The sequence below is a fragment of the Mesoplodon mirus genome (assembly GCF_964341445.2).
Source record: "Mesoplodon mirus genome assembly, chromosome: 15".
Lineage (NCBI taxonomy): Eukaryota > Metazoa > Chordata > Mammalia > Artiodactyla > Ziphiidae > Mesoplodon > Mesoplodon mirus.
The window spans coordinates 43,984,265-44,001,038 of NC_138991.1; the positions used below are offsets into that span (position 1 = coordinate 43,984,265).

The following is a 16,774-nucleotide window of genomic DNA, read 5'->3' on the forward strand; positions in this document are numbered from 1 at the left end:
ACATGCCGCGCTGCCCCTTGGGAAATGTAGTTTTCACTTTACACACTGTTCCCGACTCAACTGAACCTTATTTTACCAAACCAGGGTCCTTGTGTGTTTTCAGTATCCTCTCCCATTCCCCAATAAATGCCTCTATAAAACAATAATACTTTTTTTAAACGAGCAGATTGTTGATTGAAGTGGGAGCAGTGGGCATATGAGAATTCTCTGTACTTTCTGCCTCAATTTTGCTGGAAACGTAAAACTACTCCAAAAAATAAAGTTTATTTTTAAATTCTTTAAAAACAAATAGAAACAAGCAGATCTGTAGACCCAGAAATCATGCTTTTAGGGAATCTTCCCAGGAATGTACTACAGTTGGGTGAGCAAGTATTTAACTACAATGGTCTACATCCTAGCATCTTGTAATTTCTTACATAACCCCTACCAAAGTTTATAATTATATATTTTTTCGATTATTTGATACACTTGCCAGCTCAATAAAGTCAGGATCATCTGTTTTAGTCACCTATGTGTTCCAACTACCTAGCATAGTGCCTGGTACATAATAGGCCTTCAATATTTTTTTATTCATTAGAAGAATCTCAGACATCAACACAAACTGTTTCAGCCCAAAACTTAATGCATCAATTTCTTCCTGCAAGCTTGCTTTTCTTTCTGTGGTCTCTCAATAAATGGCATGACCATCTACCCAGTCTCAGCTTTATATCCTGCATTTTATGAGGCTTATGCTAGCAAGGACTTCACATTTTCGTGTTTGTAGGAGTCTCAGAAGCTATTTCTCCTGAATGTCAAATACCAACTTCAGATTCTCCTCAGGGGAGATTTGGCACTCACAACTTTTTGTTTGTTTGACTTTAATTTCTTATGTTTCCTACAATAAACATGTATCACTTAAAATGTATCACTTGATTAATTTTTAAAAGTGTTTTAGAGTGTTGCCCATATTGTAAGAGGTAGCTCTGTCTTCCCCTCCACATGCAGATTTCTCAAAAGAATCATCTGTCCTCAGTTTTCATTTTCTTACCTTCCCACTTGGCAACAATGGCCCAAGCCGGCAGCTGGGAGTTACCCTTGATATCACGTTTTCCCTCCCAGCCCATATTCAATCCATCACTAAGTGTCTGCAGTATAAAAATAATAACAGCTCACATTTGTTGGGTACTTACTATGTATCAGGTACTGTCATATAGGACAAAGTTAGAACTGTGGAATTGACCAGAACACTCCCTTTGTCTGGGCAGCATAGTTCCTTCCTGTGAGAAAGCTACAGCATGGCAAAGAAATCTGGGCCTTCTTCATTTATCCGTTAAGTCTCATCACTTCAGAGCAACACATCTGAAATGCTTTTCCAAAGAGCCTTGAAAAGTCACAGCACCCTTCACTGACGGTCTCTTGAGGGCATGTGGAGAGAGTTACATAGCATACTTTCCTAACAATCCCTTTACAAATTCCTCCCTTGACACAGAGTTCTACTGCTGTGGGCCATGCTCACATCCTTCTCTGCTCTTTGGTTTCTCCCCCTTCAGGATTGGCTTTTTACATGGTTGCTTCAGGCACCTTCTGTGTAAAGCCAGCCTCCAATCTCTCAGATTGTCCCTGTTCATGCTCACCCATCACCCACTTAAGCAAAACAAAAAGCTCTCTCTTCAACCTGACCTCATGTGGCAGGTAGGTGGGAGATATTATAACTACTATACTCACATGTAATGGTGGTTTTCCTTGACACACACAAAAAACATATCATGACCAGAAGGTGGCATAGTATGCATGGAACCCAATGGAGGAAAGGGATGAAATAAACTGACTCTTAAAAATTTCCTTTCGGAATTCCCTCGTGGTGCAGTGGTTAAGAATCCGCCTGCCAATGCAGGGGACACGGGTTCGAGCCCTGGTCCGGGAAGATCCCATATGCCGCGGAGCGGCTGGGCCCGTGAGCCATGGCCGCTGAGCCTGTGCGTCCGGAGCCTGTGTCCCGCAACAGGAGAGGCCACAACAGTGAGAGGCCCGCGTACCGCAAAAAAAAAAAAAAAAAAAAAAAGAAGTGGGCTCAGGATCTCACAGCTGGTAACCCAGAGTTCTGGTGGCAGAAGTGAATGAGCGAAAGACCATCCCCTAGAGGTAGCTCGGGAATTTGTAGGTGTGTTCTCTGCAGTCACAATGACCTCAGGTCGGAGCAGGACAGTCGGTCGTACACGGAATTGTCCCACATCCCATACGACGTCTGACTGTCCTGCTAGACATTCACGAAGCTATTAAAAAAAAAAAACAACTTATTTCAATGACCCGACCCCACGCCATCTCATGTCATGCTAGAGGGAATGATTTTGCTACTACACTTAGTGATAAAGCCCACTGCTTTGCAAGAACTCCGTATTTCTTAATTTCTCCACCTTAAATTGCCTTGGTCTGTTTGTGTTTTGGGGTTTTTTTTTGTTGTTGTTTTTTGTTTTTCTTTCTTGCTGCACCGGGTCTTAGTTGCAGCATGCAGACTCTTAGTTTCGGCATGCGGGACCTAGTTCCCTGACCAGGGATCGCGAACCCAGGGCTCCGGCATTGAGATCCTGGAGTCTTACTCACTGGACCACCAGGGAAGTTCCAGTGTATTTGTTATTTTTGTTTAAGTTATGGTTATTTTCCTCTTTCTCTTATCATCTGGTCTGTTATTATTATCCCCACTCTGTTTTTATTCAAGCGTCCTCTTGTGTTCACTTTCATTTCCTGGGTGTTAAAGAACTCACAAATCACCCAAATCTGGAAAACAGAAGCTAAATTTAATTCTGGCTCAGGCCAGGGAGAAGAGCAAGCCAAAGTGACGCTTCTTGTTCTTCAGAGGACGAGACCGGATTATTACTTGGTTATTATTCAGGGAAGAATGGAGTTTAGGTAACGTTGAGATGAAACAGTGTTTCAGTGGGCTCACAGCAAAGTGGGAATGTGAGCAGGGAATTAACACCTGCCCTGGGCTGAGAAGGTCCTCTTGCACTGGAAACCACAGAGTTAAAAAAAAAAAAAAGTGGAATGTTGTGCCTGCTTCCTTCCCTGCCCCTGGTGCTGAAGCCTCAGCTGAAGCATGAGTGGGCAGCCCAGGGTGTGGCCTCTCTGGGTCAACGTGACCCACACAGTCAGATCCTTCAGGCAAAAGAGGAAAATTCCACTTTTCCATGTTTCTTATCCAAACCCCTTCTTTTAATTCATATTAAATTAGCACAAACATCTGTTTACTTCACAATGTCTTCTACCTCTATGGTTTGAAATACGTAGTACTTTATTTTAAATTAATTTCCTCTATGTCTCCTTTACATTACAGGGAGGGCATTATATTGAATTGTTTGGAAACTATGTGATCAACTCATATAGTGCAGCTTACACTGCAGCAGGCACTGATGCAGGTGCCGTGCCATGGATTATCTCATTTGATCCTCTCCCCAAATCTATGAGGTAGATACAATTATTATCATCCTCAGTTTATAGAGGAGAAAACTGAGGCACAGAGAGGTAAAGTGACTTGTCCAGGGTCACACAGGATGTAATGGATCAAGGGTTTGAATATAGGGCATCTGGCTCCAGAATCAGCTTAACCACTCTGCTAGCCTCCCTCTCAGGAGTGGGAGATTACCTAGGGACCACCATTTCAGGATGTTAAGGGGGGGTTCCGAGGTGTTTCTTATAGAAAAGTTGGGTTGGGGGGCTTCCCTGGTGGCGCAGGGGTTGAGAGTCCGCCAGCTGGTGCAGGGGACGCGGGTTCGTGCCCTGGTCCGTGAGGATCCCACATGCCGCGGAGCGGCTGGGCCCGTGAGCCGTGGCCGCTGAGCCTGCACGTCCGGAGCCTGTGCTCCACAACGGGGGAGACCACAACAGTGAAAGGCCCGCGTACCGCAAAAAAAAAAAAAAAAAAAGTTGGGTTGGGTGTGATCGGGGTGAGAACCAATGACACAGCACAGAGTGTGCTGTACCTGTCCCAGCTCATCCTTCACTCCACGTTCTGCCACCACGGTCCTGAATCTGAGCCAGAAGTGGGTGGGGGTGAGGGTCAGCTGTGCGGCCATGACCCCCAGCCCAGGAGGGGCATGTGGCAGAGGGCAGGAGATGGATAGGAAGGAGTCAGCCAGGTGAGGCCCTCAGTTCCCTGTTGCCCTCCATCCCAAGGGCTGTTTATGCCCAGACCCTGCCTCTTACCTTCCCCCACCCCCCGAGGGGTGGGGATCTCCTCAGTGGAAAAATACCCAGCTGGGCGAGCCCCAGTGAGAGGGAGGGGGCAAGGGGGGCTGGGACTCACAGGACCGACTCTTTTCCCCTCTCGTGACTGATGTTTACTGGGCTGGGTTCTGGGAAAAGGCCAGATTGCATCAGACAGGGCGTGAGGGGCTGGAGCCAGACTGTGGGCTAAGGAGGAGACGTGGCCTTGTAAGTTGGGGCCAGTGAGTTGGGAGGTGTCAGCAAAGCAGAAACAAACAAAGCTTTAGAAGACGAGAGAGAGAGACAGAGACAGACAGACATTATGGCCACCTTCCCGAGAGCAGCCAGCCCGTCCAGGCAGCCCCCAGGCCCAGAGGATGAAGACCCCAACCTGGATGAGTATGACCTCTACAGCCTGGCTCATTCTTTCCTGGGTAAGGCCTGGCCCTGCCACCTTCCTGGTCCTTCCATCTCCAATGCCCACCCTCACAAACGGCCTGACCACCTCCCTCCTCAAACTAGGATCCCTCCTTGGGCTCCTGCCCATACATCACCCTTCTCCAGCCTGTTCCCTTGACCCCTCAAGTCACCCCCTTCTAGCCCCTCATCCAGTGAGCTGTGTCCTACTCAGCCTTGGGACCACATGCACTCCTAGAATATTAGAGCAGCAACATCATTCCAAAGATGGGGAAACAGGGACAATGACTGCCCTAAAGCTACATGGTGATGCCCCCCAGCCTCCCGACTTTAACCCAAGCTCTTTCCCCACCTGCCCTCTGGACCCCCTGTGGCTCTGTCCACCTCACCACCCACTCTCACCTCGGTTCCCAGGAGTGGGAGGCCGGAAAGGTCGCACCAAGAGAGAAGCCGCCGCCAATACCAACCGTCACAGCCCTGGTGGGCACGAGAGGAAGCTGGTGACCAAGCTCCAGAACACGGAGCGGAAAAAGCGAGGGGCACGGCCCTGAGACAGAACTTGAGGTAAGGCGTCAGGGGGCCCCGTCTGCAGCACCAGTAGAGGTCTCTCTGCCTGAAAAGGACAGGCCTGAATGGGCGAGGTTGGGTGGGAGGAGGGATCCAAGAATTGTTGTCTCAACATAGAATAAAATGAGAGAGACTTTTGAGTTTCCTAGTGACCAGAGCAAAGGGAAAAACAGACCCTTTCCAACTGGAGCAAGATTTGGTTTACAAAGAGGGAAACTGAGGCCCAGAGAGGGTAGGGTCCTTCTCTGGAGTCACGGAGCAAGTGAGCAGGAGAGGCAGAATTAGAACTCAGGCCTCTGTGCTTTCACCACCTGCTTTCCTTCCCCTAGATGAGGTCAGAGCACGGACACCCCACAGCGATGGAGACAGAACTGAGAGGAATCAGCCCCTGGGGGCGGGATCCAGGCCTGCTTGCCCCCACCCCCAGGACTTAACCCACCTGACTGAGGTTCCGAAGGGCCACCAACGAAGCAGCCCCGGCCCCAGAAAGAAAACAAGATGGGGAACAAGAGGCAGAGAATAAAGAGAGGCAGAATCATGAAGGTACCCCTCAAAAAGAAAGAAGAAACCAGAGCTCCCCAGGGTGACAGCGACAATAAACAAAGTACAGCAGCTGCAGCCTGTGTGTGTGTTTTTGTCCTCTCTCTTTGTGTGGCTTTTTGGGTGCACATTTCTGCCTGCAAGTGTCTGCATTTGCATGAACCAGTGAGAGCATTTTGGTGAGTGTTTGTTTTTGGTTGTGTGTCTGGGAGGGGCGTTTCTAATTTTGTATGGGCGTAGAGGTGAGCATTTTTTTTTTTTTTTTGTATACATGTGTTTTGGTGCATATGTTTCTGTGGTTTCTTATGAGGTGCAAGGGAATTTCCTCTGCTTCTTTGTAATGCTGCCCATGAAACAAGCCCCCTCCCCAGCTTCTCTCCATTTTTGGAATAACAATCTTGTTGTTTATGTTGTATTCATATAAAACCACCTTTTTAAGTGAATGTTATTTATTGATGCCATCTGCAAAATGGCAAAAACTTAGATTTAAAACATTAAGGGAGGGGCTTCCCTGGTGGCGCAGTGGTTAAGAATCCACCTGCCAATGCAAGGGACACGGGTTCGATCCCTGGTCCAGGAAGATCCCACATGCCGCAGAGCAACTAAGCCCTTGTGGCACAGCTACTGAGCCTGCGTGCCACAACTGCAGAAGCCCATGCGCCTAGAGCCCATGCTCTGCAACAAGAGAAGCCACCACAATGAGAAGCCTGAGCACTGCGACAAAGAGTAGCCCCCGCTCTCTGCAACTAGAGAAAGCCCACACTCAGCAGCGAAGACCCAACGCAGCCAAAAATAAAAAATAAATATATTTATATAAAAAAATATCAGGTCTGTCTGATTTTCAAAGTTTGGGTTGCACCCTTTTTTGACTACATGCCTGAGAAGAACTATGTACTGACAATGAAGAATTCTAGATGCTAGTTAATTTCTAGTCAATTACTCCAGTGTGAGCCTCAGTTTCCCCACCTGTCAATTGCTGAGACTATTCTCTCTTCTGTCAACTTCAAAGGAGAGAACAGGCTGGGGAGCGTTGTGTCTCTAGCAGGACGTGGCCAGTCCCTGGGTAAGGGGTCCTTTGACACCTGCCAGGAGGCTCCACACATCACCCCTCACTCCTGGCCTCTGATTGGCCTTCCCTGGCTTGGCCTTCCCTGGCACAGCCTCTGCCTGGGAGGCCTTTAAGTGGCTGTTCCAGGAACCAGACCATTCCTGGAATTACAGAACGTTCAGATCTGTAGAGCCCCACTCTTTCTCCTTTGCGGAAGGGGAAATCATGGCTCAGGGTGCAGGGGCCTGGGCCTGGCTTAAACTACATGAAGACTAGGGACCCCATCAGGATGAGAACCCTCCAGAACCTCCCTCTTCTGTTCCATTCTTTTCTTTGTCATTTCCTGGTTGTATGTAATACCTGTTTCCCCAATTTCTTGGGTTCCTCCTGAGAACTGGAGAGCTGATTGACCTCTCTTTCCCCCCAGGGGCTTGTGGAAATTTTCCATCAGGTTGCCACAGTCCAAAGGATTCCTGGCTCCTTTATGTGCTTTATGTACTTGTCCTCATCCGCCCACTCCTTTCTCAGAGGCCAGCTCTCAGATGTCTATTTTTTAAAATTTCAGAATCACCCAAAGTTGATTTTCAACCAGCACTTGTTATTTTTCTTTATTTTTTATTTTTATTTTTGCTTTATAACAAATTTAATCAGTTATACATATACATATGCTCCCATATCCCCTCCCTTTTGCGTCTCCCTCCCACCCTCCCTATCCCACCCCTCCAGGCGGTCACAAAGCACCGAGCTGATCTCCCTGTGCTATGCGGCTGCTTCCCACTAGCTATCTACCTTACGTTTGGTAGTGTATATATGTCCATGCCGCTCTTTCACTTTGTCACAGCTTACCCTTCCCCCTCCCCATATCCTCAAGTCCATTCTCTAGTAGGTCTGTGTCTTTATTCCTGTCTTACCCCTCCCTATGTTCTTCATGACATTTTTTTTTCTTAAATTCCATATATATGTGTCAGCATACAGTATTTGTCTTTCTCTTTCTGACTTACTTCACTCTGTATGACAGACTCTAGGTCCATCCACCTCATTACAAATAGCTCAATTTCGTTTCTTTTTATGGCTGAGTAATATTCCATTGTATATATGTGCCACATCTTCTTTACCCATTCAACCAGCACTTTTTAAAGGCGATACTAATAACAGTCATAGTCCTAGATACCATTATTGATTACCTGCCTCAGGGTTTTCCCTGCTTTACCATTCACACAGCACTTTAGTGATTTCTGCCCTATGTGCATTCAAGCTACATCATTATTTACCTAACATTTTATTTATTTTTTTAAAGCTTAACTATTTATTTCTGGCTAAGGATTTTGATGACATCTCATATTCTGTTTTGAACAATTTGTATGTACATATACGCACAAGGAGAGAATGTTAATTAAAGTTGTTATTTTTTCAACTTCTTTTTTTAAATTTTTTTGGCTCCGTTGGGTCTTCGTTGCTGAGTACGTGCTTTCTCTAGTTGTAGCGAGCAGGGGCCACTCCTCGTTGCGGTGCACGGGCTTCTCATTGCGGGGACTTCTCGTTGCAGAGCACAGGATCTAGGCACACAGCCTTCAGTAGTTGTGGCTCATGGGCTCTAGAGCACAGGCTCAGTAGTTGTGGCACACAGGCTTAGTTGCTCTGCCTGTGGGATCTTCCCGGACCAGGGCTCAAACCCGTGTTCCCTGCGTTGGCAGGAGGATTCTTAACCACTGTGCCACCAGGGAAGTCTCTATTTACTTAGCATTTAAAAAATTACCTTCTTACCTTTTGTACTTAAATGTATTTTAAAAGAAACTACATAACCACCAAAAATGGAAGCCCACAATCACGTCATAATTAGAAAATAACTGTAAAAAGAAACACCTAACTAAAACTTTAAGTCCACCTGTGCACTATCTATGACAACTTTGTCTATTAAGAGTCATAGGTGTTTAGGCTTCCCTGGTGGTCCAGTGGTTAAGACTCCGCGCTTCCACTGCATGGGGCGCGGGTTAGATCCCTGGTTGGGGAAGTTCTGCATGCCTAAACATGCAGCCAAAAAAAAAAAAAGAGTCATAGGTGTTTACACTTGGGGAAAAAAAAAACAAAACAGTTGCTCATGAGCCAGTGCCAGGAGCTTTGCATACATGGGAGGCAGCCTCATTGTAATTACCCAGGAGTTAAAGAAAATATTGCTTCCTGGCTCCCTCTCCCTGATTCTGATTTCACTGGTCTGGGGTATAGCTTGGGCACTGGGACTTTGAAACATGATTTGAGCTTGCAGTGAAGTTTGAGAATTGCATTTATGAAAGATGGTCACAGCAAGAGTTCCCACCCCACATGCTCTCCTTACAGTATGCCCTTGAGCCCCCCTCCATCAAACGGGAGACACGGGACTATGTCTCTTCCTTCTGAACATGGGAGGACTTCTACGACCATGTCTTCTTGGCTGACAGAGGACAGCGGAAGTGGTGCTTTCATGAAACACCATGCGCTTCTACCTTGCTCCTGGCGGTTCTTGGACCCCAGCCACCCTGCTGTGAGGAAGTCCAAGATAGCCCACATGAAAGATGATAGAGAAAGGTAACATATTGTTGTTGTTCTTGTCTTCGGTCCAGCTGAAGTCCCAGCTGAAAGCCATCCCCAACCTCCAGACATATGAGTGAAGGGAGCCTGCAGATGGGTCCAGCCCCAGCCGTCAAGTCACCTCCAGCAACTGAATCTTCCCAGATGAGGCCTGAGATATTGTGCAGCAGAGACAAGCCACCTCCAATTCCCAACCTGCAGAAACTGGGAGCATAATTAAATGGTTGTTTCATACCATTATGTTTGGGGATGGTTTGTTACACAGCCATAGTGACTGGACCAGCCTTAGAGTCCCCCAGACCCATGTCCAGATCCGGCCTGCAAACTTGGCTGTGACCTGGGACAAGTAATTGTTTACCCTGCATCTTAATTTCCTCATCTGTAAACACTCACCTCCCAGAATAGTGTTTTATTGTTGTTGTTGCTGTTGTCTGTTTTTTGGGGTTTTTGCGGCTTGCAGGATCTTAGTTCCCTGACCAGGGATCGAACCTGGGCCCGGGCCCTCAGCAGTGAAAGCAGCAAAAGCCTGGAGTCCTAACCACTAGACCGCCAGGGAATTCCCACCTCCCGGAATGGTTTTGAGAATGCAAGGAAACTGTGTTTTTCGAGCACTTAGCAGGGTACCTGAAAAAAACTTAACAGGGCGGCACAGTGGCAGCAGACAGCGTGGGCTCCGGGCCCAGACTCCATGGGTTCAAGTCCCAGCTCTCTTACCATCTCCGTCTGACCTTGGGCTAGTTACCTGACCTTTCTATGCAACCGTTTCCCCTGGTGTAAAATAGGAGTGCCAATAACATTCAGTATAGGATTGTTGCCGTGATTGGGTTAATGTTGTGAAATGCATAGGAAGCATCATGTGAGTGCGCTATTAAAACAAGGATACAGAAACATAGGCCAGGTGTGCAAGAAATGTGATCTGTCTGTTGTTTAATTGAATTGATATTTCCTGTTCCTTTTCTGCTGGCGGCAGGTGTTTGAAGGGGTCAGTTTGTGTTTTTATCTCTCCTCTTCCCAGGGCTCCCAGTAGCAGAGTTGAGAAGGGGCATGAATACTCTTGGCCTTGACATCCTCTTGGTACATTGGCATCTGCCAAGACGTCCCCCCTTCTGCCTTCCTGTCCTTTCTGGTTTTTTTTTCTTGGCTACGTTGGGTTTTCATTGCTGCACGCGGGCTTTCTCTAGTTGTGGTGAGCGGGGGCTACTCTTCGTTGCGGTGCGTGGGCTTCTCATTGCGGTGGCTTCTCTTGTTGCGCGGGGCATGGGCTCTAGATCGCAGGCTCAGTAGTTGTGGCGCACGGGCTTAGTTGCTCCGCAGCATGTGGGATCTTCCCGGACTAGGGCTCGAACCCGTGTCCCCTGCATTGGCAGGAGGACTCTACCACTGAGCCACCAGGTAATCCCCCTTTCTGTCTGTTCTTTACTGTCAGCCCACACAGCTGCTCCTCTTGGTCTGTGTGCTCTGGGCCACCTCCCACAGCCTTTGTGTCACACTGGGGTGTAGAGGCACTGCTGGGGTCTGTCCACCTGGAAAACGGGGTACACAGTTCCTTCCGTCCTCAGATCTCACCAAACTCTTCAGGACAGGCAGGACACAGGCACCCTTTCTTAAGGACACATCTGTTCTAAGATTTCTCTGTGTCCTTTCCAAATTCCTCCTTCCTCCTTGACTTGGGGAGTATTTTAAAATTTGCCCACTCCCCACCCCATCCACCTTGCTCTTGTGTCCTCGTGATTCTCTGTGCCTTGAGTCCCCTAAGGCTGTTCAACTAAAAAGGAAACTTCAGTGACATGCTTTGTCAGTGTAGCCATGAATGTCCTCCCTCAGTAATGGGATGAGTGTAAAGGAAGAGGGGGAAAACTCCACCTTGGTTTGTAGATAAAAATATTATGCAGCCACATGACTTTTATTATCACACTGAATATTTACCAAAGCCCTGTGGAAGGGAAAAGACTTGGGTCATGGGTTCACCACCTGTCACAGGCTGAGCCAGGAGTAGACCAGGTGTGCTGACAACCACACCCAAGCTTCCTAGAGTTCTGTGGTCTTCAGGGAGTCTGGGGGGAGCAAGCAAAGAAGCAAGAGCACCTCACCACCAGCCCCCACCTATCCCCTGAGCAAGCAGCCAGCTTTGACAAAGGAGACCATTCCCCAGAGGCTGGACCCGGAACCCAGATCTCTGCAACTTCTTTTCTTTGTAAAACAAGTTCCCTTTGCTTTTCTGATTACAAAAGCAGCTGATGCTGTGGAACAGAAGATAACCCCTAACCTCTTGTTCCGTCCTCTTGACCAAACATGTTCTCCTTCCAACTTTGGCAAAACACTTAAGTTATAAAATTAATCACTTTGTGGAATGTTTGCACCAGCTCTGTGCAACCTTATCCTGTTCTCTCTTTTCTGGAGAATAGTTTGCAGAGTTGTCATTTTAACTGTTTAAGGAAAGAATCATTTATTCATTCGACAAATATTTCTTGAGCCAGGGAATATTCTAAAAGCTACGGATACCCTGGTAAGTGAGCTCTTTTCTCATGAAATTTACATTGTAGTGGGGGCAGATAAATGATCACAAGTGAACAAACAAAAACAAGAATTTCGGCCGGCTTGTGCAATTTAAAATGCCTTGGTTGGGCTTCCCTGGTGGCGCAGTGGTTAAGAATCTGCCTGCCAATGCAGGGGACACGGGTTCGAGCCCTGGTCCAGGAAGATCCCACATGCCGCCTAGCAACTAAGCCCGTGCTCCACAACTACTGAGCCTGCGCTCTAGAGCCCACGAGCCACAACTACTGAAGCCTGTGTGCTTAGAGCCCGTGCTCTGCAACAAGAGAAGCCACTGCAATGAGAAGCCTGAGCACCGCAACAGAGAGTAGCCCCCGCTCGCCACAACTAGAGAAAGCCTGCACGAAGCAACAAAGACCCAATGCAGCCAAAAATAAATAAATAACAAACAAACAAACAAACAAAACGCCTTGATTAAGGAAAGCCTCACCGAGAAGGTGGCATTGAAGCAAAGACCAGAAGGAAGTTAGGGAGTGATTCATGCTAAAATTCCTGTTTATTTCCTGAAGAGCACGTAGTACAATCTGACATACTGTATATTTATTGATTAATTTATTGTTTAGAGTTACGGGAGGGGAACACTGGCAGCTAAGAAACCTGAAGCCATAGAGAACAGACTTGTGATTGCCAAGCGGGGGGAGGGGGGAAGGAGAGGGATGGGCTGGGAGTCTGGGGTTGGTAGATTACATTTAGAATAGATAAACAGGGTCCTACGTATAGCACAGGGAACTATATTCAATATCCTGTGATAAACCATAATGGAAAAGAATGTATGTCTGTGTATAACTGAGTCACTTTGCTGTAAAGCAGGGATTGGCACAGCATTGTCAATCAACTATCCTTCAATAAAAATAAATAAATAAATAAGAAACCAGAGGCAATGAGAAGGGCTGGCGGCTGAGTGACCACAAGCAGAGGGTGAGTGTTGGCAGGGCCCTAGGGGCCCGGCAGGTAGGCCTAAGTGTCTTCTTTTCTGCTTGTGTCTCACCCACCCTCCCTGCAGTCAGGAGCTGCCGCCCCACTCCATGGAGGAGATACTCCATCTCCACCAGGAGTCTCTGTGGTCATTGTCGGAAGGCCTCTCTGTCACCATCCTTCTTACCATGGCTCCCAACTGCCCCTTTGACCCAGTCCATATTCTTGAGTGTGGCATTCCAGGACCTCCATCACCTACATGTGCCTTAGTGTAAGTGCCCTCTGGTTCCCCTGCTTCAGAGCTGGTACCTGGCACTAAGTAGGTGCACAATAAATATTCACGAATCAATGAGTCCGAAATAGTCTTGCTTAGCACAGGGAACTATATTCAATATCTCATAATAAACTATAATGAAAAAGAATCTGAAAAGGTGGGACCTCAGGGCTGGGCCTCTTGCTGTCCCTCATTTCCGGGCCTGGTTTCTGTTTTCTGGTCCCTCTTCATTCCTTTGTTTATTCATTATAGGTCATATGCACTAGGGGTTAAGAGTGTGGACTCTTGTAACTATAGTTGATTACACTGTATTGTATAATTGAAATTTGCTAAGAGAGTAGAACTTAAATGTCCCCCCACACACACACACAAAGGTAAGTATGTGAGGTGATGGATGTGTTAATTAACTCAATGGGGGTAATCCTTTCACAATGTATATGAATATCAGATCCTCACATTGTATACTTTGTTATCTTTTTTTCTTCCAATTTTATTGAGATACAACTGCATACAACACTGTGTAAGTTTAAGGTATACAGCGTCATGATTTGACTTACATACATCATGAAATGATCGCCACAATAAGTTTAGTGAACATCCATCATCTTATATAGATACAGAATTAAAGAAATAGAAAAAAAATTTTTGTTGTGATGATTGTTGTACACTTTAACTAACTTATAATTTTATTCGTCAATTATAACTCAATAAAGCTGGAAGAAAAAAAAGAGTGTGTACTCTCAAGCCATACTGTTTTGGTTCAAATTTCAGTTCTGTTACTGTCATTTAACCTCAGTTTCATCCTCTGTGAAATGGATTGTTTTGAGGATTACATAATTTTATGCATGTTAAGCCATTAAAACAGTATCTGACATAGACAGAAGACTCAGTAAATGCTAACTGCTATACCAGGTAGTAGAGTATAGTGGTTAAGAAAGCCAGATAGGGGCTTCCCTGGTGGCACAGTGGTTAAGAATCCACCTGCCAATGCAGGGGACACAGGTTCAAGCCATGGTCCAGGAAGATACCACATGCCGCGGAGCAAATGAGCCTGTGCTCTAGAGCCGGCGAGCTGCAACTACTGAGCCCATGAGCCACAACTACTGAAGCCCGCGTGCCTAAAGCCCATGCTCTGCAACAAGAGAAGCCACCACAATGAGAAGCCCACACACAGCAATGAAGAGTAGCCCCCACTCACAACAACTAGAGAAAGCCTACATGCAGCAAGGAAGACCCAACGCAGCCAAAAACAAATAAATAAATTTTTTTAAAAAAAGAAAAGAAAAGAAAGCATGGGGAATTTCCTGGTGGTCCAGTGGTTAAGACTCTGCGCTTTCACTGCGGGCGGGGGGTGGGTTCAACCCCTGGTCAGGTAACTAAGATCCCCACATGCCCCACGGTGTGGCCAAAAAAAAAAAAAGCCAGACATCCTGGGTTTAAGTCCCAGAGCTGCCATTTACTAGCTCTGTAACCTTGGGCACAAAATCTTAACCTCTCTGGGCCTCAGTTTCCTCTTCTGCATGAAATGAACACGAATAATAATACCTACAACACAGGGTTATTGTGAGAATTCAATGAGCCGATAGTTGGAAAGTGTCCGGCCTATAGAAGCATTTGATGAAATTTTGATTACAAGTTTAGTCCACTTAGTGTACGCTCCATGAAGCCAGAACTGTCAGTCGGCTTCATTCACTGCGTATCTCTAATGCCTAGAACAATGCCTGGGATATGCTGAGTTGCTCAGTAAATTTTTTTTTTTTTTTTTTTTTTTTTTTTTTTTTGCGGTATGCGGGCCTCTCACTGCACAGGCTCCGGACACGCAGGCTCAGCGGCCACGGCTCACGGGCCCAGCCGCTCCGCGGCACGTGGGATCTTCCCGGACCGGGGCACGAACCCGTGTCCCCTGCATTGGCAGGCGGACTCTCAACCACTGCGCCACCAGGGAAGCCCCGCTCAGTAAATACTGACCAAGCAGCTCCACTGTTTTCACGCTGTTCTTTCTCCCTGAAGTGCTCTCTCTCCACTGGATCTGACACAGTGCTCTTTCTACTACATAATACTATTTGACTTCGTCATGATTTTTCAAATCTAGTCTGTGATTTTTGACATTGGAAATCAACAGTGAAGGTAGATCCAGGCAGGAGAGGGGACATATGCTACGAGTGGCAGAAACACAATTCAAAATAGCTGAAGCAAAAAAAAGAGGATTGGCTCGTGAAACTGAACATTTCAGAATTAATTGCTTCAGGAGTGTCTGGATCCAGGAGCTCAAAGTAAATCATCATCAAGATTGTCGGCTCCTTCTCCAGCTCTCAGCTCTACTTTCCCATGCATTGACTCCAGTCTGAGGCCGCAGCTTCCCTCATGGCAGATTCAGCTTCACAACCTTCCAGTTTAGTCATCTCCGCCAAGAGAAAGCCTCTTTCCTGACAGCAAGTCCAGCAAGTCCCTCTCAGTGTGTTGTGTACCCATCCTCGAATCCTTCATTGTAGTGAGAGGTGTGGGGCACCCTGACTGGCTGGGCCTGGGTCATGTGCCCACCACGAGGGTTAGGGTTGTCAGCCTCAGGGAGAGAGGATGGATAACTCCCCAAAGGAAAATCCAGATACTTTATTATATTTTTTAATTTAAAAAGAAAGAATAAAAAATAATTAATTTTTTTTAAAAATAAAAGAATGGTGGGCAGGTGGAAATGACAGATGTCAAATGCATCCCGAGCAAGGCTTTTCTCTCCTTATCCTCTTACCCACTTGCCAGTTGACAATCTTTGCTTTATGAGCTCGCTCTCTCTCTCTCTCTCTCTCTCTCTCTCTCTCTCTCTCTCTCTATATATATATATATATATATATATATATATATTTAGCCGTGCAGCCTGTGTGACTTTAGTTCCCAGACCAGGGATTGAACCCATGTCCCAGCTGTGGAAGCGTGGAGTCCTAACCACTGGACCGCCAGGGAAGTCCCAATGAGCTCTCAATGTTAATAGCACTTTCCAGTTTCAAGAGCACCAGAGCACATGTTCATGTGTCCTCTTTCTCTGGGAGAAAGGTATTGCTACGCCCACTCTCCAGGTGAAGAAATGAAGGCCAAAAAGTGGTTGCCAGTGTCTCCCAGTAAGTTACAAAGTGCTCTGCTTTGTCGTGTCCTCTCTGGTTTCACATCGGGTCAGCCTGCTGGGCTAGGCAGCTGCCTCTGTGGGCAAGGACCAGGGTTCCCACACCTTAACATTCAACCCTAATTCTGTCTTCCCCTCTCCTACCTTAAAAGCAGAAGTATGGAAGGAGTGGACATTGTTCAGACCAATGCTGCCAAAAGGACCCAGATGCCTGATAAGCTGGGTAGATGCTCAAGGTCTGGAGAATACTCTAGGAGTTCGGGAAGGGCCTGGAATATGTAGAATAATTGAAAGGCTAAGAGACTAACATCTATATCTTCGGGTCTTAGTGTAGGTGGGAATGAGATTGGACAGTTCTCAGAGACATAGAATGAAGAAGGCATTTATGAGATATTGAGACCTGAAGGAGGGACAATGAGCCAGTTATTTGAAGAGCTGAGGGAAAAGTATTCTAGGCAGAGGGAACAGCAGGTACAAAGGCCCTGAGGTAGACATGTGCCTGGTGTGTTTGTGGGGCAGCCAGGAGAACAGAAGAGGTCAATGGGAGGGATCACGAGGACACTGTAAGCCACTGGAAGGGCTTTTGCTTTCACTCAGGGTG

At 46.8% G+C, this 16,774-nt stretch overlaps 1 protein-coding gene across 1 annotated transcript; it reads left to right on the forward strand.

Moving 5' to 3' along the window:
- The first annotated feature begins 4,347 nt into the window (after window positions 1-4,347).
- Window positions 4,348-5,775, forward strand: NUPR1 (nuclear protein 1, transcriptional regulator). Its single transcript, XM_082643441.1, has 3 exons — window positions 4,348-4,613; window positions 5,011-5,160; window positions 5,493-5,775. Exons 1-2 carry the CDS (start codon window positions 4,502-4,504, stop codon window positions 5,145-5,147), a joined length of 249 nt encoding a protein of 82 aa, XP_082499567.1. The 5' UTR covers window positions 4,348-4,501; the 3' UTR covers window positions 5,148-5,160; window positions 5,493-5,775.
- Window positions 5,776-16,774: the final 10,999 nt, after the last annotated feature.